Below are 26,887 nucleotides of genomic sequence, written 5' to 3' on the forward strand. Positions count from 1 at the left end.
ACACATCGTACGAAAGAAAAAAGATCAGAGCAGTGTTAAAAGGCAACCATCCACGTAACCTAAAGGAAATACTAAGTACATGCAATTCCCAAGCTTCATGAAGGGGATCCATGGACCCAGACAGCATTTCTTTAAAAGAGTCCATGTCTTTAAAAGAGCCTGGGTGGCTCAGTCAGTTAAGCATCCGACTTCGGCTCAGGTCATGGTCTCATGGTTGGTGAGTTCAAGCCCTGCGCTGGGCTCTCTGCTGTCAGCACGGACCCTCCTTTGGGTCCTCTGTCTCCTTCTCTCTGCTCAGCCACCCCTCTCTCAAAAATAAATCAACATTCAAACTGTTTTTTTAAAAATAAAAAATCAAAGAGCCCTTTCTTTTCTCCCTCTTCTACTTCTCTCACGAGCTGGCACCCTCCCCTGTTATCTCCTCTCCATCACGTCCACCCTAAACGAAACAAAACACAAAAACCTACCAGTACTTACTTAACCTTGCCTCTTGGTGTTTCTCTCCCACTGTCCTCGCCATGCATGTTGGCAACAGCCCAGGAATGGGGTGGCTTTGCAAGGACCCTGAAGGAGGGTGGAGGCTGGGGGAAAAGACGGGGGCCAAGCTAGAACCCTTCTCCGCAGGCAGATGAGGGGGAAAGATAGGAAAAGCACATCTCACTTTTATTTTCTGTACAGATCTTGGCTTGGGCACCCCAACCAAGGTCTCCAGCTGAGATGCCCTCAGCCTTTCCCAGCAAAATTGCCACCTTCTCTGAATTACTTAGTCCCCTCCGAGAGCCCTGGCATGCGTCTGGCACCCTCAAACCTCCTCCCTCACTCCCTTCGCGAACTACTCTGAGGGCCAGCAGCCTTTTTTCTCTCCCGACCAGGGGTCAGTGTGCAGTTAGGCATATTGTATGTAGTCTCTGACTTTGTGCTTTTCTCCCTCGTTTGTTTGATCTTTTCTCCCCACATGCTGGTCACCCTTAGGTATGCTTCTTACAGGTGGGAACCACGGCTTTACAACCCTGCGACACCTGGTGTCGGTGGTCTGCAGGTCCCAGAAAACAGCATGTAGTCAAAAGATACATTCCTTTGTTCTGCTCTGCTTAATTCTTGCCCTGCTGGTTGTCCTCTTTAATCTGATTGGAGGCGAGATGTTCAGAAGTCCTGGTGACAGCCCGAATGATGTACACGCTCATGCGTGAGGCAAACACTTATTAAGCATTTACACTACACACGGATACATACGGATACAAGGACTTACGAGGAAAAGCCCACATGCGCTGGGATCTTGCAGTCTAGTTGGGAAGCATGGAAACAAGGATCTTTCACGTAGAGGAGGCACCCGATTTTTTGCAGCAGTCAGAATCTTTAGAGTGGACCGTGGACCATCTGTGCCACAATCACCCCAGGGAATTTTTTAAATGCAGATGTCAGGGTTTACCACATGCCCTTTGGGGATAGGCCCCCCCAAATCTGCAATCTTAATAATCACCCCACTGTTTCATCTCTTTGTAATCAAGGCTATCACTTCTCTATTTGCAAGAGAGGGTTCAGGAAGGGAGTAGGGTCGCAGGGATTGTCATAGCCATGCTTCTGAATTTTTTTTTAAATTTTTTTAACGTTTATTTTTTTGAGAGAGAAAGACAAAGCATGAGCAGGGGAGGGGCAGAGAGAGAGGGAGACATAGAATCCGAAGGAGGCTCCAGGCTCTGAGCTGTCAGCACAGAGCCCTACGTGGGGCTCAAACTCCTGAACATGAGATCATGACCTGAGCCGAAGTCGGATGCCCAACCGACTGAGCCACCCAGACGCCCCCTGAATTTTTAATTTATGTCTTCAGCACCATCTGCTGTGATTCTGGCATCTCTACTCCCCTGAATCATTGCCAGGCTGATGCTGTGTCTGGGCCTCCCATTTCTCTGTGATCTTTGACTCCTGAATGCTGGTTAATCATGACATCCACTCTGCTTCTTATCACTGTGTTCTGAATTTCCCCATTTTTAGTGGTTTCAGATTATCTCTTCTGTCTGCCTCTGGTTTGCTCTTGCACTTGGCCTTAGTGATCCTGGTGGACATCATTCAGTTGCCTCATCTCAAGTCTGGTTTCCCAGTCTTCACCAATGGCAGCTCCTGTTCTGGCAACTACATGATCGAAGGGAGTGAGAGATGTCATTTAAAGAGACAGGGAGAGCCTCTGCCCTCACCTCCCAGGGGTAAAGACATGTCACAGGCGATGGGACCTCTGAGCTGGCTTCATGGCTACCAGGCAAGAGAGAAAAGTAAAGAGTAAAGATCAAGGCATCGTTGCCTTGACCAGATGTATTTATAATCTTCAGTCTGAGTCAGAAAACTCTCTTCATCCCTCAGTGCAGGAGCCTCATCAGGCATCCCGAGGATCCCACCTGGTCCTTGCTCCTGGCCCCCCGACTTCCTCCGGGAGGAGAAGTCTTCATCTCTCCCTGGTTAAAGTACCTCTGTTTCTTAAGCAGGATTTAGAAGAAGCTCATCCATAATGCTTCACTGTGGCTTTCAAGTTCTGGCTTCGTTTGCCTCCTTCTTCACACCCTCCACTACTCTTCCCCCTTTCCCTAGAGCCATGCAAATGATTGACTCTAGGCATGGATGCTGGTCCCAAAGTGCCTAGATTCAAACCCCGGCTTCACAGACCATGTGACCTCAGCAAGTTACCTAACCTCTCTCTGCCTCCCTTTCTCCATCTGTAAAAAAAAATGGGGATAATGACAGTACCTGCTTCATGGGGCTTCTTTGCATATAAATTTATGTGAAGTGCTTAGAGCAGTCCCTGACCTATAGCAAGCACTCTTTCAATGTTTGCTGATTCTGTGGCTTTGCGCATGATGCTGGAATGCCATCCCCCCACTAGCTCGTTCCAACTTGTCCTTTAAGATTCAGTTCAGGGGCGCCTGGGTGGCTCAGTCGGTTGAGCATCCGACTTCCGCTCAGGTCATGATCTCGCGGTCTGTGAGTTCAGGCCCCGCGTCGGGATCTGTGCTGATAGCTCAGAGCCTGGAGCCTGCTTCGGATTCTGTGTCTCCCTCTCTCTCTGCCCCTCCCCTGCTCATGCTCTATCTCTCTCTCTCTCTGTCAAAAATAAAATAAAACATTTTAAGAAATTAAAAAAAAAAAAAGATTCAGTTTAAGCACCACCTCCTCCAGCAAAGGGTTCCCAGCAGCCAGGGCTGATGTAAGTGCCGTTTCCGTGTTCCTAGCTTCCTGCAAATGTAGCTGTCAAAGCACTCAGTGTGTTGAAGAACAACAGTTTGTTTACTTGTCCATCATCCCCCTGGGATTGTGAGCCCCTGGAGCATAGGAACGTCTTGTCAGGCTTGGGACCCAGTAGTTAACTTAGTCCCAAGACCTAGGAGGCTCTCCTGTTGACTGAGAGAATGAGACCATCCTGAAATCCACTCAGGGCATGTTTACTCTCCCGCCCACCTACTCCTTCCGTCATTCAAAAAGGAAATCTCCTGAGCATCTGGGATGTACCAACTATATTTTCCACGTACTTTTTGGTGATCTACCTGTACTTTCTGTGTCAGCGCCTGTAGCTAGCTGGGACAAGAGAGGAAGTTGATTTTGAGCTAGGGTTACTCATGGCCTGACATTAACAAGAGAAATTTTGGAGACCCAAAGTCTCGCTGGTAACTGCGTGAGCTATTTCTCTCAAATTCAAAGCCCTGTTATAGGCTACAGACTTCCCAGCTGGGCTCAGACAACCCTACGGGCCATCGGCACATCTGATGATTTCGGCTAGAACAGGTGTAATAGAAAGTGTTCTTTGAATTACTGGAGCCCTTTTCTTCATCCGTTGCCACAATGCTTCTCAAGGTTTTATGCTACCTTCTTAGGTATATTACCTCAATATAGATTGGAAGTGTTGCCAGTTCTGTTTTGAGAAGAATGCTTTTCTCGTCTCCTACACATAGAGAGCCTTCTGTTTGTGTAACAGCCCCACATGGATGTCTGCTGTTCCTGACCCCAGCACCCATGTTTCCTTCCCTCCTTGGTAAGAAAGCCCCATTGGTGGCTCAGCACACTGTTGCCCAGAGTCAAAGACTACTTCCCGGCTTCGCTTAGAGCGAGATGTAGTCAGTGACCGAGTTCTGGCCCAAGATGCGGACGGTTTCCTTTTGCAGTTGCGATACGTTACCGAAAAGTCAGTGGCTTAATATGACACAGACATATTACAGTTCCAGAGGTTAGAAGTCTGACGTGGGTCTTCGAGGGCTAAAACTGAGCTATTGGCAGAACTCTGTTCCTTCTGGACCCTCTAAGGGAAAATGTGTTTCCTCACCTTTTCCAGCTTTCGGGGGCTTTCTGCATTCCTTGGTTCATAGTCTTTTCCTCTATCTTCAAAGCTGGCAGCTATCTAGCATTCCCTCCTCTCTCTCTCTTTCATTCTCTTTCTCTCTCTCTCTCTCTCTCTCACACACACACACACACACACACACACACACCCCTTTGCTTCTGTCATCACATCTCCCCTCTCTCTGACACCCCTACCTGTCTTATAAAGATCCTTGTGATTACATTGGTCCCCCCTGGATAGTCCAGGAATCGCCATCGTGAGAGCCTTAATTTAATCACATCTGCAAAGTCCTTTTTGCCACATAAGGTAGATAGTCACAGCTCCAGGGGTTCAGACATGGGCATCTTTGGAGCTGTTACTCTGTGTTTCACAATGTGTAAATAGAGTAAGGGACTCCCGGAAAATGTGCTTGAAGGGAGGCGTCTCAACCGGGACAGGCACTTTTTAGTTCTTATGTTCTTCCTTCTTCCTCCTGCCTGAAGCTGGGATGTGATGCCTGATACTTTGGCAGACATTTTGAACCAGGAAGTGGCTTTGGGGTTGGAAGCCAAGCACTGGGAGGGCGGAAGAGAAATGTTAAGGCATGGATTCCTGACGATCCATGGAACCACACGTCCAGACCTCTTCTATCAAATATACTTCTGTCTTGGTTAAGTCACTGTCATTTTGTTTGTGTTATTCTTTTTCTAGAATGTGCAGCTGACCCTAATCTCAATCCCTCAAAACTATACACAAGTGTCTACTTAACACATATCAGGCCTGGTTCTCTCAATCTACTACCCTCCCATCAGCATGGGTACAACCACTGCCGAGAAAATGTTTTAGAAAAGTGGACAGCGTTGTAATCATGTATTGATCAGACACCAGCCTTTAGTTCTGCCTGTAGGCTGAGCCGCATAACCTCAATATTAATCAGGGCTTTTAACAATTCTTTTGGAGCTTTAGCCATATTTTATGATAATATCACCAGCAGAATCAGGGTGGTCAAGGATGGGCTAGTCCCGAATAACTCGAAATAGGACCTTGTGTTGGCCCCCTCTTCAACATACACATAAATAATCTGCAATAGCAAACAGCAAGGTAGCTTTCCATACCAAAGATCTGGCCCACCTTACTATCAAGATTCAGAAGTGGCCCTAAGAAGTGACCAACTCTATCAAAACCAACACGCGGAAGAAAAAACAGCACAGTGATTAGCTATGCCAAAATGCAAATCATCGATTTTGGCCAACATTCTGTGAAATATTCATCGGATGTTTATTGAAAATCCGTGATGTGCTCTGGGCAATGAGCCAAGGGGGCCGAGCTGAGGACACGGGGGCGTCTCTCCTTCAGGACCCTCAGATGCACCGATGGAGAAGACAGGCCAAGAAATGAGTTCCGTTGACTTTATCCTTTTATTTCCAGGAATCATAAGCTCAATTCTATGATCCCTTACAGCAGCTATCCCTGACCAAGGGCTCCTCATAGAGCTCTCCCCAGTCATCACTTGGATCCTGTTGCATTCTCATTAATTCTAGCAATATCTTTAATTATTCACCACCTGAAATCTATTCCGTTTTGGAAGCAGCCAGCACTTGGGGCAGGAGAGCTGATGAGGAAATGGTGCTAGGAAGAATATACTCAGGATCGGTTTGATACTTATTCTTTCCTGGTTAGTTGCAGAGTTTCTCCACTTGGGAATCTTCTCAGCATCTTCTCTAAACAAAAGCCAGCTTCTCTCTGCCTGGAGTTGATGGGTATGAAAGGAGGCTTGCACGTTAGAAAGACGCCTGGCTTCTGACACCATTCCACCCCAAAGTCTTCTGACACAGGCAGGGTCTGGAGCTTGCAGTCACCTCCGTGCCGAGTGACGGTGTCCGCTCGGAGGCAGGGCTCACACAGCAGTGCGTGGCCACAGGCCAGCTCCAGAGTCGCACAAGATGCTTTCAGAGAGTCTGCTGTAATTTAGTGTTAGAAAAGTCAGAAAACAAGTGTAAACTTGTTGCAAATCAGAAGAGAGCACAGAAATCCTTAACTGTCTCTTTGGCTTGATCACCAGGCAGAACTGTCAGGGGCCGTAAAATGGTGGTAAAGGGTGCAGTTTTCCCTGCATCGAGGCATGAGCAAGAGAGGTGGCTCTCTTGCAGGTTCTGACGGAGGCTGGCAAAGAGGGGCTGGTGTCAGAGCTCGTTTCTCCTGTCATCTCCCCAGAAAGGGAATGGAGTGCAATGATCACAGGCTAAGTCACAGAAGAACGAAGCCTGGGCATTCAGAGTAATGAAAGGCATTTCAGATTGAGGAAGGACAGGCTCACGTCCCCTGCCAGCTGCACCATTCGAAAGCCAAGGGCATCGTTCCAATGTGCTTCTCATCTGCATTTTCTCCATGGGTGACCTCATCCAGACTCACTGCTTAAGGTGAATTCCTACACACCAATCACTCCCAAAGAGTATCACCAGCCTGCTCTCCCCCTGAAAATCCAGACTCATTTGTCCAACAACCAACTTGACATCTCCACTCAGATAGCTCCTAGAATATAAATCCGAGACAAGACACGGCCAACAGATGATCCCAGGCTTCCTCCCCAACCTGCTTCTGTGTCTCAGTTAGTCTAAATTCCACCGTGCATGCAATTAGTTAAGCTGGAAACCTGAGAGTCAGTCCTGACTCCTCTTGCTCTCAGACTCCATGTCCCGTCCAGTAGAGAGGACCAGGAGCCCTGCCTCCAAGGTAGACTGGAACCCCACCTGCTTCTCTCATCCCACTGCCACGGTGGAGCCCAGCTAGCGTTGGATTCCCCCAACCTACTGAAAATGGCTACCAGCTGGTCTCCCTGCTTCTGCTCCTGTCATTCTATAATCCCTCCTCCTCCTAGCAGCCAAAGCCACCTTGGAAAAATACCCAAGACAAGAGTGCATCCTTTTTCACAGCCGTGTAATATTCCATTGCATACACGCACATCTTCCTTATCTGTTTGTTTATGGACAGACACTTCCGTATCTTGGCTGTTGTAAATAACACCGCGACAAACGTAGGGGTGCGTATACCTTTTCAAGTTAGTCGTTTTGTTTTCTTGGGGTAAATACCCAGCAGGAGAATTATCGGATCATGTGATATTTCTATTTTTAACTTTTTGAGGAACCTCCATACTCTTCGTGGGAGATACAGGCTTGCGGTTACGGGAGGAAGATGTCACAGGGATATAAGGCACAGCCGAGGGAATATAGTCAGTGGCACGGCAATTATGTTGTATGCTGGCAGGAGTAGCTACATTTGTGGTGAGCATAGCATCACCTGTACACCCATCGAATCACCATATTGTACAACGAACGTAACATTGTGTATCAACTGCACTCGAATAAAAAAAAATTTAAATAAATGGAAACATACCCCAGGGCCCTCCACAGGCTTCCCGAGGTGCGGTGGCCCCTTCCTCTTTGGTCTCAGCTCCAGCCCGGTCTGTGTCTCCAGCCTCCTATCTCCAGTCCCACACGCCTGCCCTCTGCATGGTCCCACCCCGGGGCGGGGGGGTTCTCCTCACCGTTGCCCTTCCTCCAAATACACACGCAACCCGTCCTTCCTGCTGCTCCAGCCTGCGGGGCTCATGCCATCCTGCTCACTTCCCAGTCTCCGTCGCCCCGCGGTCACGCTCGCCCCCCTCGCTCCATTTCATCTAATTACACAGGTCCGCTGTTGTCTTTGTGGGGCTCGCTCCTTGATGGTCGGACGTGTCTGTGAGGGGTTCGTGAGTTCAAGCCCCACATTGGACTCGCTGCTGTCAGCCCAGAGCCTGCTACGAATCCCTCTCTCTCTCTCTCTCTCTCTCTCTGCCCCTTCCCTGTTTGCGTGCTCTCTCTCTCTCTCAAAAATAAATAAACATTTGAACCAATAAATAATCAACGGCCATGGATCCTGTCCGGCCACTGTCTCCAACAGCAACCACCTCCTCTAGGTTTCCGTAACTCCTCTATCTTCCTGTCCCATTGGACCTCGTGGAGGAAACTTCTCCAGCTGGTGCTCTGGCCCCAGACTGCTTTGCCATCCCTGAACCCAGCTGTACCTTTGTCTACACCACGTTCACTGCATGCCCCGTAACTGTGGGGTTCCCGGGGGTCCCCTGCTCCCCTCCAGGACCTCGTTGGCACAGCGTAAACATGACCATGCTTTCGACCGTAGACGTGCCTGCTGGTGATGGTGGCAATTTTTCTTTTCTTTCTGGCCTTCCTTTTCCCGTCTGATATCCCAGCACGCCGCCCTCAGCTCCAAGACCACTCCTTAAACCGCGGAGGTCCGAAATCATCTAGAAGCTTAAAAGAGAAAATGTGCTCCACGTCTTGGAGATGAATGCAGTCATTTCTCCCTTCTGTGGGCTGGGTTCAGCCCCTCTTCTCTCCTCACCGGCCACTGTGTGCAGGCAGTCAAGATTATTCCCGGCAAGGGGACTCACGGCCGCTGATCATATGAGTGGTGCTGAGATCTGGCCTCTCCTCCGTATTACTTAGGTTTCTAACATATAAAAGCAGCTCCCTCCTCGAAATTTGTTCTAGCCTCAACTTCTTTTGGTCATTTGTCGGGACTGTAGGGTTGGGAACATATTACGGAAGCAATGCGATGGCTGTGAAATATGAGAGGGTGCGTGTGTGTGCGTGCGAGGGCACATGTGAATGTGTGTCGGCTCCATGTGTGGGTATGGTGTGGACGGCTGTGGACACATGTGCGTGCACAGCATCCGTGCTAATATGGGAAGTGCAATCTCTGGGAGCAAGTGGGGGGGGTGGGGAGGGAGGGAGCTGGAATGAGAGACTGAGGTCATGAAGAGGGAGCCAGCCCCTGCAAGCCCCAGGGACCTCCGTCCTCTCCCTCAGGGTCCTTCCCTGTCCCCACATGTGCCTCCGTTATTGATCTTAGAACCTGACCTACGGAAACCAGAAAAGGCAGGTAGGGAGATCTGAACTGTGGACTCTCAAAACTCTCCTCCACCTCAGACGGCTGGCTTCACTTTCCCCTCAAATCTTCCAAAGCCAGACCCGGGCCCCTTACCTGCCTGCCCGAAGAAGAAGAAAAAGAGTTAGGGATTTCAGGAGGAAAGAGTGGGGCGGGGAAGGCAGGTAGTATGGCTTGGCTGCTGCCAGCTCCCCTCTGGGCAGGGCCCTGGTGTCTTTTTTTTTTTTTTTTTTCTTAATGTCTGTTTATTTTTGAGAGAGAAAAAGAGAGACAGAGCTTGAGCAGGGGAGGGGGAGAGAGAGACACACACACAGAATCCAAAGCAGGCTCCAGGCTCTGAGCTGTCAGCAGTGATACCAACATGGGGCTCGAACTCATAGACCACGAGCTCATGACCAGAGCCAAAGTCAGATGCTTAACCAACTGAGCCACCCAGGTACCCCGCCCTGGTGTCTGTATTTATTTTATTTTTTTAACGTTTATTTTATTTTTGAGACAGAGAGAGACAGAGCATGAACGGAGCAGAGAGAGAGGGAGACACAGAACCGGAAGCAGGCTCCAGGCTCTGAGCCATCAGCCCAGAGCCCGACACGGGGCTCGAACTCACGGACCGCGAGATCGCGACCTGAGCTGAAGTCGGACGCTTAACCGACTGAGCCACCCAAGCGCCCCTGTATTTATTTATTTAAATTCTAGTTAGTTAACATACAGTGCAATATTGGTTTCAGGAGTAGAATTCAGTGGCTCATCACTTACATACAACACCCAGTGCTCATCGTAATAAGTGCCCTCCTTAGTACCCATCACCCAGCTAGCCCATTCCCCACCCACCTCCCTCCATCCACCCTCAGTCTGCTCTCTAACATGAAGAGGCTCTTGTGGCTTGTTTCCCTCTCTTCTCTCCCCTCCCCCTTCCGTATGTTCACCTGTTTTGTTGCTCAGGTTCCACATATGAGTGAAACCATATGGTATTCTCACTGATGGCCAGGCCGTGAGTGCCATTCTGCCGGCCTCCTGGTTATCCAGGGCCCCGGCCAGTCCTCAGCAAGGTCAGGACACGTAAGCCTCTGATCAGCCCCTATCGTTCCTGCCACTGCTTCTGTTTTGTGTCAACACCCTGCCACCCTCCGACAACCCAGCTCTCTGCCCTCGGCGCTCAAGGCTGTCAATCCAGGTAGAGTCAAAGGGGAGGGGTCCTGGGGAGGCGAGATGGCAGCAGTTCCGAGAGAACCCAAAGCCACCAGCCCTCCACTGAAAGAGGAGGAGGCGGGGAAACACGTGGGGGCACGCCGCTCTTCCTCTGGGTTTGGGGGGACCGCACCCGCAGTGGAGTTGTAGGGGCTGCGGACTGACCCAGAGCGTTCACGGTAACGCTGGCAGAGGCCATGAGGCTCAGGCTGAGAGCAGAAGAGAGGGGAGGGCCAGCATCCCGTTGCCGGGAACACATGAGATCATTCCTCAGCAACTCTGAGATCATTTCCCTTTAGCTCGTAAGCCCGGTTCTTTCTCTGAGTCGCGCCTGAATCACCGCCCTCGGCGTCTGGCCACAGTGCTTTGCGTGTAGATGATGCCAGAGTATGCTCTTGACTCTTTGCCCCCCCATGACTCTTCCCTTCCACAGAGACTTGCTGTTACTCCACCTTGACCTCAATACAAATGTTAGGTATGCCCTGGTGCCGTTAGTGTGGTTTGCTTCGGGCTGCCGTGGTGGAGCCCTTGGCTTTACATCCAGGGCTCCCCCTCCGCCAGTCTCTTCCCACTGTTTCCTGCTGTTCCCAAACACCTGCTTCCTGACAGTGGGTCAGCCCTGGAATGGCACACACCTGTCTGTGACCCCAGGGCACCCCACGATCCTCCAGTCACAGTCCTTGCAGCACACTGGTCCCCCTTCTTGTTGGAGGACAGCCATTTTATTCATCACTGCAGGTAAATGAGTGAAATGTTCCAGTCACAGTAACAGCAGTCATAATACCAGTAAAGCCAACATTTACCCATCCTTTGCTGTGTGTTGAAGGACTCGGGGCGGAAGCTTTTCCAAGCTCATGTCTACCCTCTCAGACCGAGCTTTTTATCCTATCTCATAGAAACTGAAGCTTACGAAGGGCGAGGCACATCCCCAAGGCCACCGAGCTGGTGGCAGGGGGAAGCTGGATTCACACCCAGGCCACTTGGCTCCTAGCTGCTCCTGTGGGAGACGCCAGGCGAGAGCCCGGCTGGAGCTGGGGTACAGGTCTCCGAGGGGTCCTCGTCCTGCTTTGCCTCAAGAACTAGGAGCAGACCTGGAAGTATATCCCCCGCTGATAGAGAAGACCCCAGACCAAGGTTGAGAGGATGGCCTCATCCATCTGAACAAAAGAGAGGAGCTTGGAAGAGCCACGCGAGAACAAGCCACGAACTCTCTGGAAGGCCTGTAGCCTAGGCCGGGGGAGGGGCAGGAGAAGGGGCTTGGTTCCAGGCTGGGGATCTTTCCGTGGGAGACCAGCTCCGGATTTCAGTTCTCAGATGGAGAGGTCTGTGTTGGTTGTAGGCGAGATGTAAGGTTGGTTGGTGTCTCTTCTGTTTCCTCATTGTAATCATCGTAACAGGCTGTCAGGTGGATCCTGTGCTTGACCCCATTTTGCAGGTGGGTAAACTGGGGCTCCGAGTGGTGGAGTGACTCATCCCAGGGGATCCTCTAGCAAGGGGCAGAGCCAGGCCCAGAACCGGGTCTGTCTGATTACAAAAGCTCGCTCCACCACGCCAGAGCTATTCTCTGGTAGAGCCCAGAGGCAGGTTCCAAGGGACTGGAGCTGGAATTAGTGCAAAACTGTAAACTCTTTGCTCACAAACCAGTGTGTCCCAGACTCTGCTTCAACCCCAGCTTGCTCACACGCCCTGCTGTGCACGCCTCGCCCGCCCCAAGGTGGTGGCAGATGTCCAGGGTACTTTGCAGACTTGAAACCTTAAAGCTGTGCATTTGGATCCGTATAATTGCTATCATAGTGTGGGATGGACGGATCAAATTCCTGGTAAGTGACTGCAGCCTGCAGGCCGGGGCCTCATAAAGGCTCTCCGTTCCTGCTCCCCTCAAGAAAGCCTCAGCCGCACAGATTAACTTAAATGTAAATTCGCATGTCCGTGAACCACGTTTCAGATTCAAATTCACACAAATGAGGTGACCGTTAGACAACACTGGAAGGCCATACGGCCCAGATGCCTTCCAGCCACAGGGGCCCCTCCAGGCCTCCCCAGAACGCTCAGCAGCCCCCAGGACGTTTATAACACTCTCTGATGGGTGCGGCTGAATGCCTCCACTAGCTTGCTTCTCCCCTGGAGCCGCGAGTCTGTTTGCCCCTCATTCCTGCCTTCGGGTTGAGAGGAATGTGGGCCCAGAGAACAGAGGCTACACCCCAGTGGCCTTGTCCTCCAGGCCCCTGCAAGAGGCCCAGTCAGCGTAGCCATGTTCAGCCTTCTCTTTAATAAGCTGATTGTGAAGCTAAGTCCTGGGCGCTCCCCACCTCCCCTGGACGCTTTTGATTGACAAAACTAATCTCTCCTCCACCCCCACGGCTGCCGCCACCGCATCCTCTTGCAAATCATGTCCTCGGCTGCTGACAATTAGATATAAGGCCCAGGATTGGGACGCAGGAGGGTTATGAGGTTATGAATCAATCGTGGGGGCTTGGGTGAGATAACAAACCAGGGGGCCCATCTCAGACACCTCACCGCAACCCTCAGAGACTCCTGGTTGATTTATGAGTTGGTAATAACCTCGCCTGGTCTCCTGCCCCCTATTATTTTTCATAATGCACAGGGAAGCTTTAAATTTCAGAGAATGGGGAAACGCAGAATCTGAGTGGGGAGGCTGGGCTGCAGTGGGGGGTGCGCGGGGGCAGGGAGGGGGAGGGGAAGGCCCACCAAGGGGTTCCCAGCAGCCAGTCGTCTTTCCTGCCGCGTAGGCCCTGGGTCGCCGAGGGGCACGGTTGTCACAGGCCCATGGTCAGCAAGCCGATTTGCCTGGCCTGGAAGGACGCCCCAGGGAGGTGGCTCCCAGAGGCTGTGGTTTACAAGGGGATACAGTGGTGCTGCTTGGGGATCCCTGGGTTCAAAATTTTACTTGGCGTGTCTGGACTGAATTCCTCCAACCTGTCCGAAACCGAGTCAGACTGCAGAAGCCTCCCTGTGAAGAAGGGAGGATCACACGCTGGATCAAAGCCAGCGAAAGGCAGTTGGAGCTGTGCAGTCTGGAGGCCAGTGGAGTGAGCAGAGGGACCGGTGCAGAGCTGGCGGGGGACAGTGGCTGTGAGCCCCACAGAAGAGGGTGGGAGACTTTGCCTTTCCTGCACTCACCGTCCTCTTCCCGTGACAGCCAGCGTCGCATAAAGAAAAGAAGGCGGCTTTGGATTGCTGCCTAATATTTTTTTAAAGCTTTCATCAGGTTAGCTTTCTTTATACAAGAGAAGACAGGAGTTTCGAAAGCTAACAGTGTCAACGGATGAAAACCCTCGAAACTTTCATGTAAAGCAGTGGCTGCAAAATGCACCCCCCCCCCCCACACACACACGGTTGGTGCTAGTGTGTGATGAGGTTTCCTGGGCCACAAAACTTGAGAGAAAAATTTACAATGTGGTGAATATGTACCTATGGGTGGATACATACTGGAGGATGTATATTTGAATATAACTGTCGCTCGATGAGCATGTATTAAACCCCAGCTCCAGGCCAGGTGTTTGCACGGTACCAGAGACAGGACGGTGTGACAGAGTCCTGCCGTCTCAGGGCGAAGGTTTAGCGAGTGTTAGGAGCGGAACTGCGTCTTCCCAAAAGTTTGGATGTTGAAGTTTTAGCCTGCGCTACCTTGGAACGTGACCTTGCTTGGACACAGGGTTATTTCAGATGTAATGAGTTAACGTGAGTTAGTGAGGGTGGGTTCTAATCCACTATGACAGGTGTCCCTCTAAAAAGAAAAAGTTGGACAAAGAGGCACACGTGCAGGGAGAGGGCCACGCAAAGATGAAGGTACCTCATCTCAAGAAAGCCTCGGCCGCACAGATTAACTTAAATATAAGTTCACGTGTCCATGGACCACGTTTCAGATTCAAATTCGCACAAATGAGATGACCATTAGACAACACTGGAAGGCAATACGGCCCAGATGCCTTCCAGCCACAGAGTCCCCTCCGAACCTCCTTGGAACACTCAGCTGCCCCCAGAACATTTCTAATGCTCTCTGATGGGTGCTCATGCAGAGATCGGGGTGATGCATTTGCAGGCCCCGAACACCAAAGACCAGCAGACCTGCAGACGTGAGGAGAGAGGCCCAGAACCCATTCTCCCCCACCGCCCTCAGATGAACCCACACTGCCAACCCCGCCATCTCAGGCCTCTGGCCTCCAGAACTTTGAGCCAATAAATTTCTGCTGTTTAATTCCAAATGGAGAGAAGTGCTCCGAAGAGAAGGAACCCCATTCTCTGCAAGGGACAGCCAAAGGACTCGACGTGGTTTGGAGATCTGTGAAGGCTTTCCTGAGGAAGTTAGAACCAAAGGACATGCCAGAGTCAGCTAGAGACAGTGGAGCGGAGAAAGGAGGGAACATTACTGGCTCAGGAAATCGCTTATGCAAATGTCCTGCAGCGGGATGGAGCGTGGTGCATTCTGGGAGTGGAGAAGCAGTCCATGAGGCCGAAGAGGAGAAGAGGGAGAGGAAGAGGATGTTGGGACGTGAGGGACTGGCGCACACGGCTTGTTATGCTGGACCGAATGGCCGTGCATTGAGGGCACCCACTCTACCTACCACCCACCGTGCCCAGAAGTCCACTTACTGGAGGAACAGGGCCAGGAATGGGGCCACGGAGGTCGGGCTCCTAGAGCTTGCCTACTGCAACTGCCTTGTTCGTTGCCCCTCCCATCTGACAAGCTATCCATCAGCAGACCCCTTCGTAAAAGCATCAGAAGACATCTTGAGGTTCTCTAAGACAAAAAGGCAGGCAAATCACACAAAAATTCCAAGTTGCTGTTGCTTCTTCCAGGCATACAGATGACTTGATTAGACTCTTGGCTCCAATACAAGGTCCCTAAAAATGCAGACTCTGTCCGCAGCTAATGTGCGCTAATGCGTATTCTGTAGCGGGCACTGCGCGGGCATGGCACGGGCGGAACTCCCTTTAACCCCTAGGGCCTCTGCAGCGGATCAGTTATTGTCTCCGTTTCCATCTCAGGCAATGAAGGCACAGAGCAGGTGGGTGAGCTGATGATCAACAGACCATTCCAGCAAAACCACGGGCCAGGTTTTGAATACACGCACTTACGGTACCCTCTGAGTAGGCAGTATTTCACCCCCATCAACCCATGAAGACATGGAGGTTGGGGTGGGGGGTGGTTCAGGGACCTGCCCCGGGTCACACAGTCTGTAAGTGACACAGCATGAGCTGAACTCAAGTCTGACTTCATAAACGCTGTGTTCTATTGCTTCCTAGGCTTGGTTAACGAGCATATGTCTGTGAAATTTTGTCACGGCGTTCCTTGGAAAAAGTCAAGCCCATTGACCAAACACGACTCCTCAAAATGCCATTAGACTTGTCCTGGCACACAGTGCTTCCTCCTGAGTCTCCTCCTGTCTTTCTGCCACTATTCAGTGTGTTCACCCTCTGAAATCCTAAAGTTTAACATCTCCTCTTAAGTAAGGTCAGCTTTCTCTGCCAGCTAACTGTTGCATTTTGTGGGATTTTTTTTTTAACTAAAAAAAAGAAAGGTCTAAAACTATAAAGACTGCCCTACTTAGAATGTCCTTCCATTCATCTGCAAAATAAAGATGCTAATAATCTACTTACATCATGGGATTTAAAAAAAATTTTTTTAAGTTTATTTTTGAGAAAGAGAGAGAGAGAGAGAGAGAGACAGACAGAGCATGAGCAGGGTAGGGACAAGGAGAGAGGGAGACACAGAATCCAAAGCAGGCTCCAGGCTCTGAGCTGTCAGCACAGAGCCTGATGCGGGGCTCGAACACGCAAACCGTGAGATTGTGACCTGAGCTAAAGTCGGACACTTAACTGACTGAGCCACCCAGGTGCCCCCATGCGACTAGTATCGTAGGGTCATTCCACAGCCTGCAATATAGAAAGTGCTCAATGAATTATTAGCTCACTAGCTAATATTGGTAGTAATTATTATTACTACTAAATTAATGTCCCTGCTTCAAGGGGAAAATAAGCACAGAGTATCACCTTTCCAGTTATTGTTCTGAGTACCGTTTGGAAAGTTATTCAGCAGTAAGAGAGAATGATGTGGTGGACATAGTATCTGGCATGAGTTTGCCTGGATTCCAGGCTTGGCTCTTATAGGTATGTGGCCTTGGGCCTCTCTGGGCCTCGTCCTTAAAATGGGTATACTAGTTATTATACTATATGCAATTATTGTCAGGATGATATGTGATTACAGGGTCAAGTGCCCAGCTCTAGCCTGGTGCACAATGGACCCTGGGGAATGTCTCCCTCCTTCAGGAATGTTGGCCTGCCTATGGCACCTACGTGATAAAGCGGCACGAAGCTGCCCTCCTCACTCACAGGTGTAGCAGAGACCTTGGCAGGTGTGTGAGAATCCCAGGGTGGACTGAGTCATAACCTTGACTGCGGAGGACCAGGAGGTCACTCACGGCCGGAACCATCTTATCTTTTGTTGGGCTCCAGAAACCGTTTACTCAAATGAAGGTGTCTTTCCCCAGTGGTGAGGACTGACAAGTAAGTTATCGATTGCTTCAGTCATCAGTACTATGATTTATAAGCTACCAAGTTTCACATAACTTGAAATTTGCAGGTGATTGGAATCAGTCTTTTATCAAGTTTGCATAATCTAATTTGGGCTAAGGTTGATACAATACTTTGGGAAGAATGGCGGAAAGCGTTTCAGAGTAGGATCCCCTTAGGTTCTGACTTATCTGGCAGGAAGTTCCATGTATTCCTTCATCTTTGGGGGCACTTAAAACACATGAGGACAGGGGCACCTGGAAGGCTCAGTCGGTTGAGTGTCCAACTTCAGCTCAGGTCATGATCTCACGGTTCGTGGGTTCGAGCCCCGAGTTGGGACCTGTGCTGACGACTCAGAGCTTGGAGCCTGCTTTGGATTCTGTGTATGTCTCTCTCTCTGCTCCTCCCCCACTCATTCTCTCTCTCTCTCTCTCTCTCTCTCTCTCTCAAAAATAAATAAACATTAAAAAACATTTTTTTTAAAAAACACATGAGGACAAAGTTCAGAATACAACCCTTCTGTAATAAGGATCTCCCCCAAACCGGAAAGAGAACCCCCTGAAATATTGGAAGATCTCACCAGCTTGCTCGAATCCAGTTTGTACTGAGGGGTACAGATGATCACCCTTAGTCTAGGACTAGGGTGAGGAGCCCTGTTAGAGTCTACAAAAAGCTTGGGGGTTGGCCCAATGTCCAGAGGGAGTGACGAGCTTGAGGCTTAGGAGCGAGCCTCCCAATTCTTTACTCCTCTGGAGAGAGGCAGTTTTGTGATACATGCCTCATTTTTCTCTGCCCCTTCACTGGGGAGCAGAAAATGCCCACGGCCAGGGCCTGGGGGCAGCAGGAGGGTTCGAAGCTCCCCTTACCCTCTCCGCTGTGTGTCTGCAACCTGATCCCCCAGCCTCTCCACTGCTGTCTCTGGAGGAGGTCATCGCCTCCCTTTCTGCTGTTTACAGTGCAAAGTGTTTTTCACTTTTAAAAAGCCATATATTTAAAAAGCAGTATATAAAGCAGTATATTAACGTTCAATGAATTCCAAATAATAAGGAAATGTAAAAAATAGAAATTTTCCATCATTGGACCCTCCACTCTCTCCAGGATAACCTAAAGTTAACAGTTTGAATATTCTTCCGGGGTCTCCTGGGTGGCTCAGTCAGTTAAGCATCCAACTTTTGCTCAGGTCGTGATCTCACGGTTCCTGAGTTCGAGCCCCGCATCGGGCTCTCTGCTATCTGCATAGAGTCTACCTCTCTCTCTGCCCCTCCGTCGCTCACGTTCTCTCTCTCAAAAATAAACATTCTTCCAGAGCTTCTCTTCTCGGTATCTGTATATATCTACACATGTGTAATTAATAGAATACAAATGCAAATACATATTTTCTATTGTAAAAATGTCATTTTACAATACACACTGTTCTTGATATGCTTTTTCATTTAATACACTAGGTGTTCAATAGATACATGTTGCATGGATGAGCCATAATTAATTATTCAGTCCCCTACTAGAGAAGTTTTGAGTTGTGTCCAAACACCCTTCCAATACACATAATGATATATAAAAGACATAATTGGAATACATACCTACAGCACATACAGAAACATAAAGCATACCTACATCTGATAAATATATACTTAAATATACTAACAAACCACGCATGCTGTGGAGAACAGTTTCGGGTGCCCTCTGATGTATTTCATGGATATTCCTGACATATATGTTGACATATTAGCCTCAAAAAGAAAACTTTCAGCCAAGTGTTTTAGAACCTTTGGAAATAAAGAGTAACTATTCTGCATTTGTTCCTAAAGTTTTTATATTGGCTTTAAGTCCTTGGCGGGGTATCTTGACCAAAATAAGAACCAGAATCCGACAGTGGTAACAAAGGGCAACAATTAATTTGAGAGAGAACAGAAAAATAATCTGCTTCAAATTCTTTTCAGAATAGGAAGGAAAGAATGATTGGGGGCTGGAGGAAAAAAGGAAGAAAAGAAAGAGAAAAAAAGAAAAATGCTTTCTCCTGACGGATATTTGAACTATCCTCGCCTGGCTCCAGTGTAATAATTATAGGTCTTTTAAAGGACATAATATTATGACAGATTTCCCTCCCTTACTTGTTCCTGGGGCTCAACATGGACCATTTGCTTCCAGCTACGAGGCTGGAGGCTGGCCCCTCCTGGGTTAGTCCAAGGAAGCCTAAAGCAGCCCATGCCCAAGAGAAGGAGGGGGGGCGTCCTCAACCCCTACACATTGTTATGCTTGCTGAGGGCCTTCGTGCAGGTCTGCAGCGGGTGAGGCAGGCAGTGACCCAGGACAGGCAGGGGCGCAGCTCGGCCCTCACCAGAGCTTTGAGTACAGTCACCCCAGTCCCCAGATGAAGACCCCGACTGTTACGGTGGCTGCGCCAGGGACAAGAAACCCAGGTCTGTGGTCCGCCACATTGCTAGGTGAAAAGGACAGAGGCTTTTGTGACTTTCCCGTCTTTACCAAAAACAAAGTGCTTAAAAGGGGATCCTTCGGCTCCGTGAATGCAAACCAGGGCCTGGTGGACTGGGGAGAACAATTAGGCCAGACACTGAGCGCATGAAAGCAAAAGAGGGTAGAAATCTAGACAATAGTGCTGAAGTCTCGGCTGGGGTGGAGGGGGGAACGGATATGATAGCGAGGAAGGAGTTTCAATGTGAATGAATACTAATTAGTGACATGGATATTAATGATGACAGTAATTAACAGGGGAAAGGAAGGGCTGTCATTGTCCCAGGGTGAGTAATCAATCTTGGCAGGTGATAAATAATGGTTCAGCAAGCTCAGCAGAAAGATAATCCGCCTGCCCGGGGGAGAGCTGTTGCTGATGCTGGAAACCTATCCGTTTCCAGGCAACCCACAAAAAAGAACTATTTTTCTTTTGAGGAAAAAACAGGTTAGAGTCTCTCCCCCACCCCCAACTTGGGATTACAGTTCTTATTTGATTTCTGCTTTGTTCTTCATGTCCTAGGACAAATGTTGAACTTGTATAATTTGGAAGAGACGGACACACACGCACAAGCACACACAGACGTAACTCTCCTTTCTCTCAAAGAATGTGAATGAATAGGAGTGGTTTTGATCCAAAGTTTAGCTCCTAGATGCCATCCGGGAGCAAGAGTGGGGAGAAGCTTTGAAGTTCTGCTTTTGAGGTTGAAACGGGGGCACCTTGCAGGGCTGAGCCAGTGGAGGCTGGTCTTGGGGGAGCACAGAAATAGTAGGATGGGGCCCTCGTTGTCTACGGTGCAAGGTTCCATTCCCTCTCCAGAGAGCCAGAGAGAAACAGGCCTGTGTTGTTCTCACCTCTGGCAACCAGTCAGATTTCTGGGAAACTTTATTTCTGGGGAAAGGAAATGCTCCTCGAAGACCTCTGCTAGTTCTCCAGGTTTTCAGCTAGGAATCTATTCCAGGAGAGCTATGGGCAGACCAAGCCTCAGACCCACGCACAACAGGACTCAGACATCCAGAAATGTTGCCCTTTTCAGGCTGCTTTCCATCAAAAATTCCATCCTGAGGTGACAAACCACCTTTGAAGATCAGCCCTGGTTTAAAGTGAGATGGTTGAGTGACAAAGGTGAATTGACCGGAAGTCCAGAACCTTCCAGAAATTTGGACTGCCCTACTCCCACGTTGGCTCTAGGCACGACATTTTCAAAGGGAGGCAAACAAAAGGAAACATATTCAGAGAATTCTGACTAAAATGGCAAGGGTCTCTAGGTCATGTCATGGGAGAAAATAGCTGAGGGGCCTAGGCAGGTGTCACCTCGAGGGGGGAAAACCTCAAGAAGAATGCTGATAGTATATCAGACAGACTCTCTCCAGAGCAAGAAGTCTGGGTTTGTTTTTCTATCATCAGAGGGCAAAACTAAGTCCAAAGAGAGGACTTCAGAGAGGGTCAGATTTCTGTTCTGAAAAATCAAAGATGATTTCACTGGGACAGACTGACTAGGAGGGAATCTGTAATTCCCAGGTACTAGGGTTTTTCCAAGTGGAGATTATGGTACCTCTTGTCCAGAGTATTACAGATGGGGCTCCTATATTGGCTAGGGTTGGAGTAGATATGCTTTAGAAGTCCCTTCCAACTCAAGATTTTATATTAGTTAAGGTAGAACTTGATGTCAAAACAAATAAATCCCAACTTCTGTGGCTTAAAACAATAATGTTTATTTTTTAATCAAGTCAGAGCCCAAAATGGGCATCAATTTTTATGATTGTTCAGGATCCCAGGCTCCTCCCACATTGTGGCTCTGCCCTCCCCCTGTGTTCTTGGGGTTCTCTATATTCAGCCAGCAGATAGGGAAGGAAAGGGTGTGGTGGGTCACACGGGAGTTTTTATGGTCCAGGCCTAGAAGTGGTGTATGTCATTTATAGCCATATTCCATTGTAAGAACTCAATAGGAGCATTTTCATTTAAAATGGGCCCAAAGAAAAAATTAGAGATTTGTTGTTGTTGTTGTTGTTGTTGTTGTTGTTGTTGTTAAGAAACTGTAAGGTCACCTGTGTTAGTCAGGCCTTGTCAGTTAGGGTAGGGAGCTGAAGAGGCCTCCTCCTTCAGGAAATATCCTGGGGTTCAGATATAGGATAATTTCACCTAACCTGTCTCAGGGAAGTCATTAAAATCTATATTTGCAGGAAGTTCCCTATAGATACTCCCTAGAAGTGTGGACACAAGATCATCCTGAGTCATCAAAAATGGATTTTTTGGAAAAGAGTGAGATCGTGACTATGGAAGCATACCAATGGATAGACATGGTTAATTAGGATGGAAAATTGTCAATATTATCCAGCTCTCTGGGTGTGTGCTAATTGGAATTTGGGGATTCTTAGGTAAACATGTTTCTTCTGCCATAGAGTTAAGCATTCGTGATGTCTTCAGTTCAAATTGCTTTATCATTTCAGGTACTGACATTGTGCAATGGCTTATGAAGAACCTCTCCATCGAGGACCCAGGTATTTGATCCTCCGTGGTATTGAAAAACATCCCATAAACAAGTTCCAAACCAGATTCTCCCATTCTCCTGAGAACTGGGCTTATAAATGTGAGTCTTGGGGCACCTGAGTGGCTCAGGAGGTTAGACATCCGACTTCGGTTCAGGTCATGATCTTGTAGTCAGTGAGTTTGAACCCTTTATTGGACTCTGTACTGACAGCTCAGAGCCTGGAGCCTGCTTCGGATTCTGTGTCTCCCTCTCTCTCTGCCCCTCCCCTGTGCATGCTCTCTCTCTCTCTCTCTCTCTCTCTCTCTCTCAAAAATAAATAAACATTAAAATAATCATCATCATCATAATAATAAATATGAATCCCAAGATGTGGAGTCACTCTATTTGCGAATGAAATTAATTTATTTTCTCGACTGAATACCTATCTTTATAGAGCCAGCTCTTAAAATCAGATTGCCTGATCCACAATTAAGACATTTAATTATTTGCTAAGACTCCTTCTGTTTCCTCCTTCTGCAAGAAGTGAATGATTTTTTTTTTTTTCCTGAGCCTTAATTGTGCATTTCAATTAGGAAAACCTCACCAGAAAGACAACAACAGAATTCTGGCCAATAAAACAGTTTCTGAATCTGTCCTCCCACCAGAAAATCAGTAGTAAAATTTATTTTCCCAGCCTAATTAGAGAATGAGGGGTTTCAGAAAAGTGAAAATTCCAGATAAGCCAACCTTAGGATCTGTGTGTTTGTTAATGCGTTTTGGAGTTTATAGTACACTTCCTGTTTTAACTGAGTATCCTTGATGCCTGAAGGTCATGTTTATCAATATCCAATATCCATTCGTGTATTCTTATGTTCTTGGGGAGTAGACCTATCTGCCCTTAATTAAATGGCTTCCAATTGCTATGCGTTCTAAAGATTTTTGTAAGTGCCCTTTCTAGGTGTCCGACTTTCAGCTGTGATTCCTTGCTGTGGTCATGAAGTCAGCTCAGGAATTCCTATATTTTAATCTGATGCTCCTAAGAGGCTATTGACTATGAAACAATACAATTTACACAGAGTTCAATTAAATGTAGTCGCCAGAAATCTGAGTGCCAGAAAAGAAGTGGGTCATTCGTGGGAGGGACACTAGCCTTTTTCACCATCATGATTAATGGCAACTTCCGTGACAAGTGAAAATTCGTAATTCTGCTCAAGCTCTTAATCCACAGGAGGGAACCTGTGAATTCAAATCCTTTTAAGGATAGTACCCAGATTAACTGCCCCATGCATTTCCCTCATGCAGCCTGGACTTCTGATTGTCTGCTTGTAAAAACTGGGCTGAATGCATTTCTACCAGTTCAGTGGCACGTACTTAAAGTCAATGCTTCTTTTGTTATAATGCTTAACCGAAGGAGTACCATTCTTCAGGGTAGTCTTTTCTCTACCAATAGCACTGTTTTCTTACCCCTTCTAAAATAATCACTGTATTTCTAACATGTATTATTATCACTTGGAGCAGTAGTAGTAGTGTGGGAGGAGAATAGGCTTCAGAAGTCCTCTGGCCCTGGTATGAGGAACTTTCCCTGAAAGCTCGTGAATAAGATCATGTCTATGAAGGTCTCTTATACTCCAATGGCCTTGAGAGGACATCAAGGTATTGGGAACCATTTAGGCTTCTGAGAAATGGTTGAGCAGGAAGAGTTAAGAACAATTCACCAGCTGGGAATACAAGGGTAGAAGTGAGACAAAGCAAGGCCCTGGGAAGCCAGGCACATCCAACATCTGCCCCTCCCCTCCCCCTCCCTCCCCATCTGCCATATAGCTAAACAGAACCACAAAGGATGAAGTGAGAGTTCCAGCTCCTAGGTTGGGGACATGAAAGTCACCTCCTTACTGGATTTTGTTCTTTCCTCCCTGGGGAAGGAGCAGCTGCCAGTGACAAAACTCTTCTTTTTTGCCGTCCCCATGATTCTCGAAGCATCTAGACTTTAAAAAGGAAACTGGTCATCAGTGAGCAAATAACATCCGACTTCATTCATTCTGACTCCACCAGTTATTTCCAAAAGAGAGGTGTGCTACATAAGTAAAACACTTGGATTAGATACAACCTCTTGAGAAGTTTGCAAGACGAAACAAGTTGCCTTAAAAAAAAATTCAGAGCTTATGAAATTAATAATTCCTGGAGACTCCTTAAGCGTATCAATCACTTTCACATCCAAAAATTAGTTTTTAGCAGTAAGAGTACTTTTATACTGGTGAAGGATTATCACGCATGGTGGAACCATTTGGATTTGTTATTTTTCTTTCTCAGCTCTGCTCCGAATAGACACAAATTCTTACTTACGAGAATCTATTTATGGCTGGTGCTAAGTAACGAAACAATGGGCTGATTGTGGCAAAAACATAAATACTTCTGTCAGGTTGGCCTCCTTCTGCTACTGCCCACTGCATTACCTACCCTTCCTCCAATTTTCTAAGAAAGTGAGGTTTTGCTCTATATGCATTAGAGAAGGGTAATTCTGTCCTCCCTCCAGTAGGACTGTCATATCGGGGAATGCTATGGGCAGTGAGACTACATGCTCATTTTGCTGGGGCTGATAAACCTGATGAAACAGGCACATGAATCAGGGCTGCCGAAACCTACCGAGCACCAGGCACTGCTAAGCCCTTTACATGAAGCATGTGTCTATACCAAAGCCCATGCTCTTAACCATGAAGCTACTTTCTTCTGCAAGTGTTGGGGAAAGTCAAGCAATGTCAGACTCTCCGAGCTGGGATCCAAATCTTGGTCCAAATGGTCCAAATGTCTGGGCCAACCCAGACACATGTTGGCCCTTCCTAGCCACTGATGCCCCAACCCCCACCTCCGGCCCAGTGCATTTATTTATATCAAAGGCTATCAGTCAATCGGCCAATCAATCATGCAGCTATCTGGGGGTGATGACAGTTGGCTTCCGGTTGCCTTTCTGCCCTCCTGACTGACATTCCAGCTAAGGAGCCCTGCGTTCTGACAGCTTACTAAACACTCCTCTCTCTCATGCCCTGTCCATGCAGTTGAAGCAATACACGTGGGAAGCCTTATAGCTGCCCAAGGCTACATCTTTCCAATCTCGGACCACGTTCTCACCATGAAGGATGACGGCACCTTCTACCGTTTCCAGGTAGGCCTGCCAGCTCCTCCTCCTGAAGAATGTTCTCTTATTATCTGATCTCAGATTAAAACTACCTACAAAACTGAGGGTATTTAAGGGAGCAACCCTTACCTCCCCCCAACACTGGGAAGGCCAAACAAGCTTTTATCTGGGCCATTTGTTGTTGTTGGGGGGGGGGCACCTTTTACACATATTTCCTCATTCAATCTGAAGAACAAACTTTTAGGGTTATACATATCATCCATTTGACAGATGAGAACACTGAGGTGCTCCGAGGTTTAATAAATCTAGGAGGTGGCCTTGATTTGAGTGTCGGTCAGCCTGATGGCAAAGTCCTTGATCTTTCTACTCTGTCATGCTGCCTTCCTGGTCTGAAGTTTCTGTCCACCACCTAACCCCTCCCGCTCCTTTTCTCAGGTCCTGTTCTAGGGGGAAATGGGGCAGAGGATAAGAGGCTGTGTCAAGGTCAACACCAATGGAGTGGAGTTTTTTAGACAGGGTCAAAGGGCATTTTAGTCTGCTCTAGCTACTATAGCAAAATACCAAAGACTAGAAATTTCTCACAGTGCTGCAAGCAGGAAGTCCAGGGTCCAGGTTGCAGCAGGTTAGGTCAGTGGTGAGAGGGCTCACCCAGGACTTCTCACGTGGTGGAGAGAGAAAGCAAGCTCTCTGGTGTTTCCTCTGATAAGGACACCGATCCTATGGGATCAGGGCCCCACCCTGTGACCTCACGGAACCCTAATTACTTCCTTTCTCCAAGTGCAGCCACCCTGTGGGTTAGAGTTTCCACATGTCGGTGTTAGGGATACATACTTCAAAGGGAGAAAAGGAACTTGGAGCTTGTGTTCCCCGGGAAACTGTGCCGGCCTGACTTTGGCATTAGACGTCTATTGTCTTGGGATAAGAAGTACTTGCCCTGTTAACGAGGTTTCTCATTTTCGCATTTCTTTTGCTTACCTTAGATGTCATTTCTCAATACCCAGATTGAAATGTTGACGGCCTCTGCTGTATTAAGACCAGGAGAGAGTTGGGGGGTTGGCATCAGCACAAAGGAGCCGGGGCAGAGCCTGTCATGGGGAGGGGTCCTCCCTGGACGCAGGAGAGGGTGGACCCAGGCCCCAGGCAGAGGAGGTCAAGTACCGGTGTGCCTCTGAGTCCTGACATCTGTGCTCTTCTGCGCAGGCCCCGTACTTTTGGCCTTCAAACTGCTGGGAGCCTGAAAACACCGACTACGGTGAGCAGTGAAGAGGCGTCACTCCTGGGAGCGTGGACGACAAACGCTTGGTGTCTGGGTGACTGCCGCACAGAGAGGAGGGGTCGTTATCCTGCTCAGTCCTTTTCCGAGCGTTGACATGTAATAAGCTCCCTGTTCCACATAATGAAGAAAGGCAGAGCACACTGAGAGATGCAGCCTTTGGAGGGGAACAGGGGAAGGGAAGGAACGTTCCATCAAGCTGGCCAGTATGCTCATTTTGTAGAGCCAGGGAGAACCAAGATAGTGACCGCTGACCACTCCCTTCTGGGGCAAGGTTTCAGGGAGGGCTGGATCAGGGGTCCACCCCCACCCCCACCCCAGCTCTTTCTATTCTCACAGACTTGTTAAGAGTTATGAATAATTCATTGGTGTTTTTGATAGCTAGAGAAGTTAGGCGGAAAAGAAGCTAGACCAGGGAGGAGTGTGCAGAAGTTATCCTGGACTAGGAAATTAGGAGTAGGTGAGGTTGGGAGTTTGGCAGGCAGGGAGTTACCTCTGTCCAGGCAGGACAGAAGTTATCTTGTCTACAGAAGTTACCTTGTCCCCATACTCCGATGAAGAACCTGAGGCTCAGA

General features: G+C 48.5%; 1 protein-coding gene across 15 annotated transcripts in view; it reads left to right on the forward strand.

The window, feature by feature from the left end:
- Positions 1–26,887, forward strand: part of RGS6 (regulator of G protein signaling 6) — a 603,251-nt gene that overhangs the window by 472,104 nt on the left and 104,260 nt on the right. For all 15 annotated transcript variants that reach the window (XM_019451344.2, XM_019451340.2, XM_019451341.2 and 12 more), the window contains 3 exons: positions 21,887–21,937; positions 24,960–25,066; positions 26,240–26,291. In XM_019451344.2, coding sequence (XP_019306889.1) covers positions 21,887–21,937; positions 24,960–25,066; positions 26,240–26,291 — 210 coding nt within the window. The remainder of the gene's footprint in view (positions 1–21,886; positions 21,938–24,959; positions 25,067–26,239; positions 26,292–26,887) is intronic.

This window comes from Panthera pardus, unplaced genomic scaffold (genome assembly GCF_024362965.1).
Source record: "Panthera pardus isolate Hobbes unplaced genomic scaffold, ASM2436296v1 HiC_scaffold_24, whole genome shotgun sequence".
NCBI classification, from domain to species: Eukaryota; Metazoa; Chordata; class Mammalia; order Carnivora; family Felidae; genus Panthera; species Panthera pardus.